This window comes from Strix aluco, chromosome 26, assembly GCF_031877795.1.
Source record: "Strix aluco isolate bStrAlu1 chromosome 26, bStrAlu1.hap1, whole genome shotgun sequence".
Classification (NCBI taxonomy): Eukaryota; Metazoa; Chordata; class Aves; order Strigiformes; family Strigidae; genus Strix; species Strix aluco.
This window is the reverse complement of record NC_133956.1, coordinates 6,892,871-6,908,997: the sequence shown is the minus strand read 5'-3', so window position 1 is coordinate 6,908,997 and position 16,127 is coordinate 6,892,871. Positions and strand designations below refer to the sequence as shown.

The window sequence follows — 16,127 nt, the reverse complement described above, 5'->3', positions numbered from 1 at the left end:
CTAAATCACTTCAGGTCATAAGCATTACAGGTTGCCACTACTTTAGCTCTTTGCATTCACCACTCACTGCCCACACGTATCTAAACCTGAGCTGGGCACATAGTGCCTATGTCTGGGTGAGAGGTGAGTTCTCCCGAACAAACAAGCAGATTTTCTTTCCCAAAGCACTATTTTACTCTTCTGGTTAGCTAGTTTGATCATCTGCTAATGAAATATTTTAAAATAAAAGCAAACTTCAACTGGTAACAGCAGAAAACCACAACCACTGACTAATTAAAGCCTTTTTCTAACACACAAAAAACAAGACCACCCAATGGCAAAAGCAGAACTGATGAATCCTGCTAGGGATTTCTTACATCTCTTTAGCCCCCCTTTGAAACACACAGGAAGGATGATCTTTAATTGTATCCCACAGACACATTACTTATTAGCTGATTTTTTATTTTTTAAAAGATACACAGTAGTATAAGACCAGTGCTGAATTACTGAAGAGTACTCTGAAATACCTGGAGCTGAGAGTTAAGATATAAATTTAGATCTTGCATCCATTCTGGTTTGAGCTACTTTGGTTGGGTGGGATTAAAGTCAGATACATATAATTCTTCTTTTCTCCCCCACCCAAAACCCAGGCATCAGAAAAGATCTCCTCATATCCTCCTTATAATAGTAACAACCGTTAGGAACACGATTTTCAGGAGAAGGCTCTGGAAAGATTTAGAAGATATGGAATGCACCTCCGTCACATCAGAGACACCTACAAGATATACGTATGCTCTTCAGCCATCTTCACTCAACTACACACTCAGAAAAGAGATCAAGGTGCTTGCTAACTTGAAGACAAGTCAAAAAAAAGAAAATTAATGCAGTCTGGAGTATCTACTGATCTTGGGAGCCAGGTTTTTACAGTAGCTGTAGAAAGTAAGCTGAAATCCAACTATATCTGGCCTTCTGCTCACCTCCACATGGCACCTTCACTGACTTGCCATCACTGTTATCAGTAACTCCTATACAACGGTGAGACAAAAAGAGAAATAAAATGAGACACTTACCCTCCTTCAAAGATCTTGATCCTGACTGGCTCCCCTCTTTTGGTTACAAGAGCCTCTTCTTCTGATTTTCCTCTTTTATCCTCTTCCTTCTCAGCTCTAGTTATATCTTTTCGACCTTCATTAGAAAGGAGCGAAGGCAAATGAACCTATCTCCCCAAAAGAGCAAAACAATCAATGATTACATACAAAATCACTCTAAGACACACAGACCAAACAGCCTCAGAAAGAGCCAGAAACCTACCACACATGCTGCTCCTGACAGCTAAGTGCAGTAATTAGGACATCTTCTTAACAAACAGGGCCTCTGCTTCTGGATTTTGAGCCCTGCTGGTTATGTTATATTTACTGTGACCACTTACAAGTTTTTTAAATCACCCCCTGCATATGGTGGCTCAGTATTATCCAGCTCTTGCCAACTGGAAAACTGAGGCATAAAGAGAAGCATCTGGGCTGGGGTCACTCTGAGCGTGTGGTGGAGCCATGGGTCTCTGCTCCCAAATCCACTGCTCTGTCCTTGGATAATCCTCTCTCTAATACATACATCTACAAAGGTCTAGAGAGAAGGCATCTGCAAAATTCATATATTTAACCTCAACCTTTGCGTTTCCCCCCCATGCACACACACTCACACAAATTTGGACTTTAGCCATCTAAACTGGATATAAATCACTTGAAAGTCAAAGCTCTCGGGTGATTTCCTTTCACCAAAACCCTGTTGCCAAGGGCGCAGTACAGAGAAAGCCACAAAACCAATGGGAGAAAATAATCCTCAACCTCCCCAGATGTTCCCAGGGTAAAATTTGCTTTTTGACTCTTAAGCTTGCCACCCCTTGTTTAGACCAAAGTTTAAGTCATGCAGTGACACCTCATCTAGCATGTTTAATGTTATTTGTTATAGTAGATGGACCTAAACGTTAGAGTTGCCTCTCTAGCTCTGTACGATGCAAGGGGAGGTCTCCACACCCGGAATGAAATCTTGGGATGTTGCCCCCCTACAACCTAACAGTACAAATAAGAGGGGCCTCCAAAGCTCTGAAAGAGGAAAGCAGATTGCCTTTCACCCACATTACTTTTTACACAAGTGCAAGAATATCTTTGAAGTCCAACTGAATTACCCATATCCTCACTTTATATACAATTTATGAAAACAGACTGAAGGCATTTGAGAGACCAGGTTATTAGAGGAATTTTGGCCTGAAAGACCTGGCAGAAGTCTAAAGCAGAGCCGGTCACCCTTGACTCTTTACAGTTGCTGGAAAGAGTGGCAGCTCTCAGGGGTGATTCATCTGCCCTACCTTAGACACTTATCTTAAAGGGGGGATGAATCACCCAAGAGGTGCCTCTTTGTCTCCCATGGTTATACCGGAAGCCAAAGAATGACTAGCTCAAACCAAGACATGCAAAATTTAGTAGGATATAACCCAGCGTTCACAGCAGCATGCTGCTGGTACTGCCATCAGATTCTCAGCAGGAGGAGGGATGGACTCACTAAAATGTAGCTTTGCAAAACCGAGGTCAACCATTTCAAATTTGCCCAGTAATTTCAGGAGCTCTGCTTAGAGCATTAAATGCACCCGGGATTGCTCTTTGCCCTTGGGGCCAGCTCACGCAGATCAGCCCATGTCCACCCCATCAGACAGACCTACATACCCTTCCTAGATGCCTCCTGGGAATGGTCCCTGTGCTGTGCTGTCTCCCTCAATGTGCCCAGGAATTGCCTGGGAGAGGGCTATCAGCCCAGGACAGAACAGTGCCAGGAACCATTTTAACAATTTAACAGCAGAAATGGTCTCAAGCTGGTGTCTCTGGGCATGGAGATGTCTGTGCTCGGGGGAAATCAGTGGCAGGAGACACACTGAACACCTTCAAAAATTAAACCTTGGCCGTTATGACTTCACCTCCTGATATGAGCTACATGCTCATAACAATGCTAGCGATAACCTTCCCAGTTCAGTTCCTTATTTACTGAGGAATACAAAACAATTGACTTTCTAGATGTAGCATGAGGTTTATTTATTGCAACTTTTGAAAGCACAAAACATAGACAGATGAAAGGCACCAGAGAGAGCCAAAATCATACAGTCACCACTATCCCCTTTTACAGTCTCATTTAATTTACAAAGTCTGCAAGCCCGATACAGTGTAATTAGCCATCCCTACATGCACACTGGAGCCTACGGTCACTTCGGAATTGATCTGCTCAGTAAATCCCACTGGCAATTTAAAAACCAAGCCAAGTATGTAGACAGTATATACAGTACTACTGCTTGCTAGTAGCTTGCTGCATGCATAATGGTACAAAATATTAGAGCTCTTTTACATTTTCTGTTGTGTTGACTGACAACTTACAGTTACAGAAAGAAGAAAATGTTTAAGGGAAATAGCTAGAGCAGAGTTAACTGAAAGTTGAACTTTCAACCTTTGATTGATGCTACTGCTATGCAGCTCCTGTTAATCGCATCTTCCTGAGTAACCAGCAACGCTTCTTCCTAACCTGGGCCAGTCATATGTATTTTAAAAACTAAACTGAGGATTTCACTCCCACTGATCATCTAATCAAAAATTATTTCTCTGCTTGGCATGAGGTCAATTTATCTCCATTGAAATTAACTTAATTTCTGCAAACTGCACGCCTTTAAGCAGCAGGTATTAGTATAAGATTTAGGCTAGGCCATTTTCTAGGTGAATTTGGCAGGACAAACTCTTACTTTTGCAAATTGTACCATGAAAACCTTAACTTTCACCACCAGACAGCTTATAGGGTTTTGTCTAAAAGGTGTTTGAGTCTTTTGAGCAAATGCATGCAGTGAAATATGTATTTTGATGACTAAGGGCTGAACCATTCCTGTCTAGAGCTTAACCTTTAACTTGAGGGTATGAGGGTCTCATATTTCTGAAATACACACTTGGTGTGCATTTTAGCACCACGTCAAAGAGCAAAGCTCAGAGGAGCACAGGCACTTCTATTAGAGAATGAAATCAAGGATGGTACGACACCGTTCGGATAAAATCCTTTCAAAAAGAGTGCATAAATATCAAGCATTAGTGTGGTTATTGCACTGCACAGGTAATTATCTGCTCCTATGTCCCCAGAAAGTCTGTCTTTATGTTTCTGCAGAAGAATGATGGAAATGCTGAATAGAAATAAAGACTTATTGAATCAAAGTGACTCTGCTGTGTATTTTAAGACATATTTATAAGCAGCAGCTGCAGCAGCGATTATGATAAATTTAATATTCAGAGTTCATTTCATGATACAGAAATAAAATGAATAATCTGTCAATATAAATTGACTTGAGATGAATATCAAATTGCAAAATCTTTAGAGCAATTCTGTTTGCTAATCTACGTGAACATGATCTGGATTAAAGGGATCTGTATGGTTCAGCATTAACCAAGAGGGGAAAAGTCTGGCCTCAAAATGAGATACGTAACACTAGGCAGCTACCAGATCTGTCTTAAAGACTTCTGTGCCCATACGGCCAATGTCTTTGGTGAGCTCTGCCCCTGTGAAGCCGTTTGCCTTGCTCCCCTTAGCTCTAAAGACCAGGTATAAATTATCCTTAGATACCTGGAAATGCAGATAGACAGCTAAGGACATGAACTAAATGGACCAAACAACACGGGTGGTTTAACAAGACTCCGTGTCTAACCTACTGAGGCACTTTTATAAATGTCACTGCATGCCTTTACGCTTCTTTGGGGGCCTAAATACACTTGCAAATCTCCCTTTAATATTTTTAAATACTTTTAAGCATGCCTCTCCATGTTCATTAATGTGAGATCAGTAGATGCACAACCAGACAGAATCCCATTTCCCCAAGGTAATCCTTTTTCATTTATAACATGCAAAATGTAGAGAATTATAACAGCGTTTATAAAAAAATAAAAAAAAAAAAAAAAAAAGTTGTAAAGCTATTTGAAATATCAAGACAAATGCAAATCAAGTCTAATCCTTGTGCTTGAACAGTGGCAGTTCATGGTGCGGTGGTGACTCCTACATGCTCTTTTGATTACAAGGCAAGTAGAAACTGGAGAACAGAAATATGGCACGTTGCCTTGGAGCAGGCTTGCCTTTTTTTTTTTTTTTTTTTATTACAGTGGGGTTTAGCTTTTTCATTCTAAAAGTTTCACTGAGAACAAGTGCTTACCAAACTGAGAGAGGGATGAATAAATTCCTATTAAACTAAGAATGGCAATTCCCCATCCCTCATCCCCCTCTTCCCATGTATCCAATTGGATGAGGAGAAATATATAGGATTGCATTACCTCTGTCATTTTTGGCTTCCTGGAGCTGGACGGGACAAGCCTGCCTGCCTCTGGACGTGGAGCAGTAGCCATGGTGTAGGTTTCCTTGCTCACCTTCTGCTTGGACCTCAGGAGGGAAAGGGCTGCTTTAGTGGATATACCTGGAAGGTTAGGATTATACAAGCTAATACACCAGCTGGCATACACTGAAGACCGCCGATCAACTTGCTGGATATGATTTGGCTTTATGTAGTTTAAATAGCACCAACTGACATTAGTGGTTGTGTGGAGACTGGGGAACTGAAGTACCTTCTTCGTATCTGTACCTTCTCGAGACTTCATTGCACTATGAGTGACCTCAGACAGAGGTGCAGGGCTTGGAGGGTTTGGTGGAGATTGCTCCACCAGTTCTTTGGAGTCTTCTTTCTTCACGGGTTGCAAAGGTGCCTTGCTGAGGAACTGCTTGCCAGCTGGCTGCTTATACTCTTCCAGTGTCTCAAAACTTGGAGAACCTGAATGGGACACAGCTTGCTGCAAAGTACTTGGGATTTCCTTTGGCTCTGACTGCTCTGAGGACAAACTAGGTGGTGTTTCAACCTCTACCCTGCCTTGGCTTTCTGCAAGAAAGTGAGATTTATCCTGCTTTTTCCCTTCCTCTATTGCACTGGGTGGCTTCACTACTTCCAACTTCTCTTCTGCTTCAGACACTTCCTCCTCTTTCACTCTCTTCTGCTGTTGTGTTTCCATTGTCAGCTCCAAACTACCAGCTGGAGAAAGCATCCTTTTGCTTCCACCAACTGTTGATGGGCCTCCTTCCACTCCGAGGACACTGTCTGATGGGGAGGTGAGTGGCATATAGCCTTTTCGTTCTGGTAAGGGTAAGGGCACTCTCAGATAAGGGCTCTGGAAAATGCTTCTTTGATCCTCTGTGATCATCTGTGCCAGATCGAAACCTAGTCCATGAACATCAGCGCTACAGACCAGGGTACCCTTGGGTTGGCGATCATCAAATTTTGGGAGAACGATAGAAGAGGAACTGCACTGGGATTGAGTGACCAGAATCTGGGAAAGCGTCGTGTACATCGCACTCCCATAGGACGGCATATTTGTCTGTATGCGCACGGGGACAACAAGCGACACCATTGGGTCTGACCGCGTAGGAACAACGAGCTGAGATGTGGATACAGACACTGAAGGGCTTGTGCAGGTCAGAGGATGCAATCTACTGTCCGAGCCATATTCTGTGCACGGGGAAAGACTGGAGGTTCCTGCTGCTGGGAATAAACTGGATTTGATCTGCGGTAAATGTCCACCAGCTTCACCTGGCAACTGGAGAGCAAACTGAGACTGAAGAGGCAGAAAAAAGGCTGAAGGGATTGGTGAGGAGCCAGGGTAATGCACCGGCAGGAATGAAGGATGCTGCCTGAACGGCACCTCGGCAGGGTGAGACATTAATGGAGGAGCAATATGAAGTGGGCCTGGGTGGATGAGGGTTTGTGGTAAAGGCAGTGGTGGGGTCTGAAATATGGAAGGAGGAATCGGAGGCATGGTGAACTGAGCAGAGAGGATATCAGACATAGTGTGTGTGGCAAAGAGCTCTGCAGACTGCCCTGGCTGCGGCAGGAGATGTTGGTAGGGAAAGATAGAAACTTGTGGGGACATGAACTGCTTTTCATGCAGCGTGAGCTGTGGTACAGGATGATGAAACACTTGCAGAGCTTCTGTGTATGGCTGGGTGTATGCTGGCTGAGGGCTGTCTTTTGGCTGACTCTTTTCACTTGGGTAAGTACCATGAGAGGGCAAAGGGGATGAAGATGTCGGCTGATGGGGCAAACTTGTCGAAGGAGATTTACTTGAAGACGGAATTGGATCTTCTGTCTCTGGCCGGCCTGTTGGAGCTGAGTCTGGCTCGTGCTCTGGGTGTCTAGTGAGGGATGCTTGCCTAACTAGAAAGCATTTCCTTCTCTCCTGGGGAGCTGAGGAGGCTGAGGGGCCGGGTGTTGAGGCAGGAGTGGACGACAAGCTCCCGTAGTCAAATGATTTACTGCGGGTCTCTGACATCTGGGAAGGATGGGACACATTCGGTGTCTGCTCAGAAGCAGATCTCCGCATTTCCCTGGAATGATGATGGTGGCTTGGTACCATCAACATATGTGAGCCAACGCCAGGAGGCTTTGGGTGGGATTCAGAGGGCTGGCTACCTGACTCTGACTTGCTGTGATCTTCACGATCAAACGAGACAGAGTGGCTGGAGCCGTGGGATATGCTGCTTTCCTGACTTGGGCTTCGGGTGAGAGAGACTGATTCAAAACTGGACTCTCCGGAGGACTGAGCCATTTCTGCCAGCCGCAGCCTCTTCTTTTTTGGTGGGAGTTTTTCTGCAGGCAGCTGAGAAAGGGTCTGGCTCCTCTGCGGCCACTGAAATTCTTCCGTTTTCTCTGGCTCTTTTGGAGGAGGCTCTGGCTCTGTTTCTGGTCTGTCAGGCTCTTCAGTGACCAGAATCTCTGGGACCTGGATGTTGGGCTGCCGTACCAGCTTGGGCTGCAGGGAGTGAGGCGGTCGGCTGTGCTGGGGTGTCGGCTGAGATGAGTACTGTGACAGGGGTTTGTCTTCTCCTTCCAAGCTGCTCGGCTGCTCGATAGAGTCAGACTTCTCGAAAGAGCTCGTATGCTGGATGACAGAGATCTCCTTTGAGGTTGTTCTTCTCTCTTTGCTCTCTGCACTCGAAGCCGGTTTGGTATTCCTGGAATGAAAGCTGCCACTGACATCAGAAGGTGTGGATTTACCCGGATCTGCTGGTGACTTAATGGATTCACGGGTTAGGTTTAAAGCCACATCAGATGATGTCGGGTTTGCAAACTGAGTCCCTGGCCCAGTACTGGAGGAGGGAGTGTCAGACAGCTCGAAAGCTGGAGGCTCCTCGTCATCACCAAGACTCTTTTCCTTTCGTCTTTTTCGGAGTGGGGTGAGCTCCAAACTGCTCCCTAGCTTGTAATGCATCACCTGGGGCCACGTGTCAGGATCTGCAACACTTTTCTCAGTCTCTGAAGAGGAATGGGAAGTGGAAGAACGAGGCTTTGAGAGCTGCAGTTCTGAACAGTAGTATTTCTTATGGGCTTCATAATTGTCCCTTTTCTTATACCGAGCACCACATACGTTACACTCGTACATGAACCCTTTAACTTTCGGACCCTTCCGTGACTTTTTGGTAAGATCGCTTTCCTTGGTTTCAGGCTCCTCGGGAGGTTTGGAAACAGTTTCTTTGTTTGCAGAACTAACCTCCTCCGAGACGTATTCTACTCCCAAAGGTAGCTCAATAGCTGGTTGTCGTTTTAGCATTCGAGGATGGGAAGAAAAAGCTTGACTGCGGCTTAAGACTTCAGGCTCCATGATGTGATCATCAAATGAATAGCTACCTCTAAAGGTATGTGGGGAGCTTATAGTGCATGCAGCAGAAGGCATTGAGTGGCTTCTTAGGAGAGGCACTGTCTCTGTGGCACTGTGGGATTGCTGAAGTGACAACAATGATTGTTCGGGCTTAATTTTTTCACTGTGGGATGTCAACACTTTCGATGCATCCAACTGGCTACTGGAACCAGACTTGATATCAAACTGAAACGGTTCTCTATATACACCAGACTTTGGAGATTCAATGCTGCTACGTCTAGATAAAGAGCTTCTTCTAGGTTTAACACTATCTATTTCACTGGTATCTACAACAGCTTCATTAATTGTAATTAGCTTAGTGATGTGTTCAATAACCTGTGTTCTAGGCACAGATAATGGTACCATACTAGGTTTCTCTTCGGTAGACAGGTGTGGAAACCCCTGGGTTGTGTTTGCAGCTAACGCTGCAGTCCTTTGCCCAATTCTACCACATTTCCCAAAAATAATTTCTGCATAAGATTTTGCATTAGTATTTGGTGGGCTGATCTGCTGCTCTGCACTTTCTGATCTTGAGAAGTAGCCTGACTCAGTACTCCCTTTGCTCCCGGGGCTCAGGAAAGCCTGTTCATCTATGACCTTCTTCCGTTCACTTAAGCGGAGTGCAAGCTTCTGCTTTATAGTATGGGTATCTTCAGATTTATGGCTCAGAGCATGGTCTGACGATGGCTCCACAAACTGGGTGCTGTCCTCAAGAGACTGAGACATACTGGAATGAGATAATGAACACCGGTCGTGGCTGGAGCCTTGGCTCCCTCCACTCAGCAAACTACTGGACAACAGGGTGTGCTTCTGCCTGGGTGAGAGCTCTACTGAATGGCCCGACATTGCACCCGTTTCCTCCTCCGAATCTGTGCTTTCTCCTTCTGTTGGCTCTTCAAAATCCTCCCCACCAATCCTTTCCATTTCCAAGCTCGATGGATACATCTCCGCTCCGATCCCTGAGGCCAGCCCAGCTTTTATTCGATGAGCATGAGACTTCCTATGTTTATACAAATTGCTCTTAGTCTTAAAAGAAAAGCCACATGGAATGCAAGGGTATGGCCTCTCACCCGTGTGTGACCTGATATGTTTTTGGAGCACACTTGGCTTTGCACAAGGCCTGCTGCAGTACTGGCAAATATATTTGCCTGGCTTCTGAGGTTTCTTTTCCTTCTTGTGCACTTCCTCAGCTTGTTTTAAGGAAACCTGCGAAGGGCGAGGGATATAGACCTTTTGAACGGACGGCATGTCCTCTCCAGGAATGATTGGTGAATGGGAAGGTAAGAGCTGGCCGTGGTGAGAGTGAAGCCCGGGTGATGAAAAGGAGCCAGAGGGACCTGGTCTTACTGGATCAACTAGCTGCCATGTGGGACCTTCAAGGACATGCTCTGGTTTCCCCGGAGACATAAATGCTGGTGACAGTGCGTGCTGCTGAAGCTGCGAAACGTGGGGAGGATGTTCAAAAGAGGAAGGCTTAGGTTGCTTCTGATGTCCAGTCTTCTCCTGAGACTCCTCTCTTGGAATCGGCAAAGAACCAGAAAAGTGCTGCTGCGATATGATATCTCGGAGAGGGGTTCCTTGTGAAGAAGCAGAGCTGCCCTGGTACGTAGCTGCGGATGAAATACTGGCTTGGAAAGCCTCTCCTTTGGGAAGCCTCTTTCTTGGACTTTCCTCAGCCTTTTTTGTGCTCTTCTGACTTTGTTCAGGATCCATGACCTTAAAAGGGTCTTTGAATGCTATTTCGGGAAGGTTTTGGCAGGCTTCATTTACGAATAATAAAGGTCTCTTCTGTAGATTCCCTGTTTTGCCTGCATTTGCTACGAAGCTGGAGCCGCCAGGAGATGGTTGTTGATTTAAGATTTTACTAAAGTGTCACTAGTTGCTATTTGATTCAAAAAAAAAAATGTTTCAAGGTCAATAAAGTTCACATTGGTAACACATGACAAACTACTTCAAAGAGAGAAAACTTTCCAAAACTTTTAGTCCAAATATTTTCCTTGTGAACTTGGTTAAGGCTTTAAACCTTGCCATTTTATTTCAGTTGACAGTGGCAAGCCTTCAAAGTCAAGATGCAACCCACAATGTGTCTCTTGTTTGTTATGCAAACCTTTGAAAACTTGAGACTTTAGTGCTCATCTCATAATGATCTTTTTTTCCTGTGTAAGGAAAATAACACTGAACGGTGTATGTCCCCCTGTGTCTTCCTTCTGTTCCACTTTTGAGTTCAAAAGCCTTGGAAAAGTATTTCCCACATTTCTGTAATTACATCCAAAAGAAAACAAACAGAAAAAATTACTTTAGCATTTGTATTTAAGTAATTAAATGCTGCTGCTGCTTCTATAGAGGATAACAGTAAATATTTTGCACAAAAGTAATTCAGAATAACTGATTGAATGTCTACCATTCATGAGACATTACTTTTAATGGTAATCTAAACATAAATTATACTAAGTCAAACCTCAGGGACTCACGCTCAGTTTAATGCACACATAACCTGGCTCTCTAACAGTAACCAAAGACAGTAACTTGAAACACAGCTTTGAAAAATGTATTAAAATGGTTTCAAACTTGAATTCCTTCTAATCTCCTGCAAACATTCATGGTTTTACAATTTTTATAATTATATTTCCCTTCCAAACACACAGTAAAGCTGACTAAATACAAAGCGCTGCCTAATGTAGCACATACATTCCTGACAAATAAAAGCAAATCTTTTCTGTATAAAATCCGCTCTTAAGCTTGCAATAATCTTCAGTGTCATTTACAACAATAGCAGGTAAAGAGAAAGCACACACGCTTTTTTACTGAAATGTTGCCTCTTTAATTTCCTGCCTTTTGTTACCAAACAATGGTGCAAATCCACCTTCTATAGCATGCATGTATTTCATACAGGCGGGATGTTGAAATTGGCTGTCTATAAAGGGGAACCCTTATTACAATGAATTTGAATGGGAGGCTCTATTAAACCTACCACCCTTGTTGGCAAATACAGATATTAATAAGACACGAGGGGAGGAAATTTGACACGAGGGGAGTAAAGTTGACTTAGCGCTTAGGGATATGTTGTAGTTGCGAACTGTCAGTGTTAGGTCAATGGTTGGACTGGATGATCTTCAAGGTCTTTTCCAACCTAGACGATTCTGGGATTCTGGGATTCTGTGAAATACTCTGATTCCACTGAAATAAGCCAGGATGACCAAGAGATGGAACAGAAAATGGGTGGGATACTCCTAAGGAAAAGAAGGATGGTGCTTTTTAAGTGAAGCGAATTGATACATGTAACTTACAATGAGAAGGGAACTGTCTTCCTTCTTTACGAAGCTGTTATCTGCCTTAGGGTGCACTGCCTTGCTATGACAGAATTGCATTGGTTTAATTATGGGATATTGCTCAAAGCCCTGATGCTTTGATCCTGCCCCATGCAGGGGGAGGGTGCAGGAATGGGGCTGAAGTGCAAACCTAGAAAAACAGGGAAGTGCAGGGGACTGAGATTTTAGCTGCACAATGGCTCGACTTCATCCTGAGGAGCAACCCTGAAGAGCCACCAGAAGAGGTTGGTTGCATTGAACATCGAAGTCTTCCAAGGTTTACCCACTCCTTATTCATTCCTACAACTCTGTGGACACTCCACATCCAATGAGAAAAGAGAGACGTGGAGTGTAAGGTAACTTAGTTTAATTTAGCAGAGTTTAAAGGTATGGTAACACCCTAGGACACATCATGACCAACTAGACTTTACAAAACTGATTAAAAACTGTCTATTTTTCAGGCAGCCAAAAGTCAGGGTTCAAGTCCTCAGACACAACTCCCTATACTATCACCGAGAGAGGCAGATGCCAATGGGGGACTCAACATGGGCAACACATCCCACGTTAAGGTCTCAGTTCAGTGAGACCGATTGTTCTGAGATGTCATCTCTTACTGATTGGATTAGTGGTTTACTTTGCCATCTGTGACACCCACATCTTAGGTAAATGTACAAAAAATCAGTCCTATCCTTAAACTTCACCTTTCTTTTCCCCAAATATAGGTTCTGCTCCCCTCCAGCATGAGCTTCATATCTTCCCAGGACCTGCAGAGTACCTGCACTTGCCCCAGCTTGCTAAGAAAGGTGCCTCATGTTTATGGGCTCATTGCTATGAGGAGTAATTAATTACATTTTGAAACCCCTTTTTAGAGAGTGCTGGCTCCTCGATGCTGACTAACACCGACCGTGGTCTGGGCTAGACTTAGAGCACTGTACTTACAGCACCAGACCTACTTAAGATCAGAGACAATGGCGGAGCTGAATTATCATGTTCATTTTTGCCCAAGATGCTGTTCTTTGTCTCACTCATGACACACAGAGCATATTAACTTGGTTGAAGTGGATTTAAGCAGAGACTTTTTCAGCAAGCGCAAAGCAAACGCTGCCTCCCACAAGCTCAAGCACTCACATTTAAGAACTGCCAGCTCAAGAATGCCTGAAAAACATTTTAATACTGTGTTTTCTCCTATAGGTTCCATCTCCACTCCTAAGTGTATAATAATTAGGGTTGTGAGGAAGCTTCCTGAGATGATTCAGTATCGTCCCAAATGTTCAGACCATCCTCAGCCTTCCCTGATGAACACATGGGCCCCAGCTGATTTTGTTAGGAACTCCGCACAAAAGTTAGCATTTAAAGAATTGGTCAACAAACAAGCACACCTGCTGCCTACAGCAGAGCACAAGCATTCTGGGGCAATTCAGGCTACTTTCTACATATTTTTTCCATTACTGCAAATGGTCCCTGGAATGGCAATGGCAAAAGATAATTGTCCTAGCTGGATACAGTTAGTCCAGGTTGATACCGCTCCAAGGAAAATTGAACAGTGAAAAATAAAGTGGCAGAAAAAACGCAGTCGACCCAGCTAAAAATTGTAGGAGAGTTTCTCCTCTATGAGCTTAGAGGCATGGTACAGGAAGGGAATGAGAGCTTCCAAAAAGCTGGTTGCAGATGCCTACCACTGCTCTGCCCAGCTCAGATACAACCTAGAGGAGCTACGGAGTGTCCCACTGAATTACATCAGATAAGAGATCTTGTTCCTGCTGCTCCCTCTTCGCCTGATGCATCCCTCCAGCTGGCAGAGACGAGGGGGCTGGCGTGGGTCAGCCCTCCCCAGAGCTCCTCTGCACACAGACAGCTTCCTACAGGCTCCTTCTGGAAATGCAACAGGACTAACGAGTGTGAAAACCTACTCTTTTTTAATTCCAGTTTCTGTTCTCTTTACCTCGGTCAAAATCTATCTTCAGACTTCAGCCTTTTATTATTCATTACACTTTCCCAATTCTCCCCTTTTTTCTCAGAAAAGGCTCATCTTTTGTTTTTACTTTCATCTCCTTCTTCTCATGACCCGAGTAGCTTCTTCTTTCCATCATGTATTACCGCCTCCACTATTTCGGCGTATCACTTTCACTTAGCATGTACTCTGCGCTGCTCTCTCTGTAGAACAGCACAACAACAGCAAGGCAGTGCATGGCATTGGCACAACACCAGCAAATCTTTAAGAAAAAAGTCACATGGGTTTTATGGCACATGGATTCCAGCTGCTAACATTGTACGTCTGTGGCCAAATCCAAAGTACAGGCACTAAAACTGGGGATTCCAGCTATTATTTCTATTCAAACATAATTTCTTAGGGTTTTACTTGAAATGCAATGGAGCGAACATGAACAGAAATGCCTGTTTCATTTGCAATGACGGAAACAAAGACTGCCACCCTGATCAAAGAAATCAATGACAAAATTCCTTCTGATTTCAACGGGACCAGAATTTTACTCTAAAGCCGAAGATAAAATGCTTAGAAATGCTGTTTTAGAAAAGTCACAATTGTTAGTATTTTGAACTACCTTGTTACAGCTGAAATGAATTCCTGCAAAGCGGCCCAGGCACACAGTCCCTCTCAATCCTAAACCTCACCTAAATCCTCCTAAAGGGTTTGAGGAAGAGCTAACCAGTGTCAAGCCTTAGGTTGGTCCCTCTGTGCCTGGGACTATCACAGCATATATGCAGTCACGCACCCAAACAAGCTGTTTACCATTGGATTTGGGATTGAGACCCCCCATAAATGGGAAGAGAAATGCTGAAGACTGCACCTGACACCTGAGCTCCAGGTGGGAACATCACTGAAAAGACATTTGAAGGCATCAGACCTTTCTCTACATTGTGGTTGGCCTCCAGAACTCATTCCTTTCAAGCGACATGTGGAAAACTGTAGTGCTTGGCTTTCTGTCACTTGCCTTTTGTTTCCAGGACACTGAAACATCTCATTACAGTGGATCCTTATAACTCTGTTGGTGGCAAAATTCTGCTGTTTGCAATACTCAAGCACATGGAAGGATTTTCTCTGCTGTTTGGTCCTGTCCCAGCCAGATGGAGATCCAGTGTGATTAGTGGGAAGCTATTACAATTCTGCCTTTTCTATACTATTCCAACTATAACAGGCTTATGTGAGAATGCCTGGTGTGCTCCCACAAAATCTGCCTGTTAATTCCTCATAATAGATTTTAAGCCATTTGGCCAACTTTAACCAAATTTAACCAATGACCAATATATTTGACATATGTTAAATATCTTTAAAAATCTTACAAGTTTTGTGAAAGTGAGTGAACCAAGCAAAGCACAAGTTCCTATTTCTGCTCTGCTGAGGGACAGGTACAGCTCCCTTCTTACTGGCAGACACTAAAATGTCCTGTCCACGGAAAAGCCACGTTCAGCATTTACCCCTTTCTAATCTATGGATGAATCAATCTGGAGAGACACATCTGTGGGAAACCAGATCCCTTTTTCCAGTAGCTCACAATGTTCCCCAGTTCTTACAAAAAAAAAAAAAAAAAACAAAAGGCAAGTTCGCCATTATAAAAGCAGATCATGTGATGGGCAAAGCATTCTGCTACCTGGAGATCATGCAACCGGATCCCAATTGTAGCTTTAAACAAAAGGGCAGATGTCACCTTAGACAGCCAAAGAGATTTATGATGGATCGGGGTTTACAGCTGCGGGCAGCAGTAGATCTCCTGACATTACTCTTGTAACCAGACTCAGTAACATATAATGCTACTGCAGCACTGGGAGGACTCACCAGGCGAAAGTTTTTCAAATATATTGGGAAAAAAAAGCAAAATAAACAAGACAAACAGAAAAGCAAGTCCTGTTCTCAGGTTGAGTCCACTGCAAAGGGCAGTGCACACATCCAGGACAAGTCACTAGGGAAAAAACAGAGATTACTTACAGTGGACTTGGTAGTCTGTAATTTTGGCGGTGTCTCTCTTTTGTTTGCCCACGATTTAATTCAGTCTGTAAAAGAAACAGCACGTTGGAATCGTAATGCGCATATATTAAAATGCCATCTCAGCAGTGAGCACACAGGACTTACATCAGGTGC

The 16,127-nt window shown here is 43.9% G+C and overlaps 1 protein-coding gene across 2 annotated transcripts in view; it reads right to left on the bottom strand.

Annotated features, from left to right (window-relative positions):
• HIVEP3 (HIVEP zinc finger 3) overlaps window positions 1-16,127 on the bottom strand; it is a 279,229-nt gene that overhangs the window by 61,246 nt on the left and 201,856 nt on the right. For both annotated transcript variants that reach the window (XM_074850720.1, XM_074850721.1), the window contains 3 exons: window positions 15,975-16,039; window positions 5,319-10,979; window positions 1,050-1,195 (listed from right to left, as the gene is read on the bottom strand). In XM_074850720.1, the coding sequence (XP_074706821.1) occupies window positions 1,050-1,195; window positions 5,319-10,436 (5,264 nt within the window). In that variant the 5' untranslated portion in view covers window positions 10,437-10,979; window positions 15,975-16,039. The remainder of the gene's footprint in view (window positions 1-1,049; window positions 1,196-5,318; window positions 10,980-15,974; window positions 16,040-16,127) is intronic.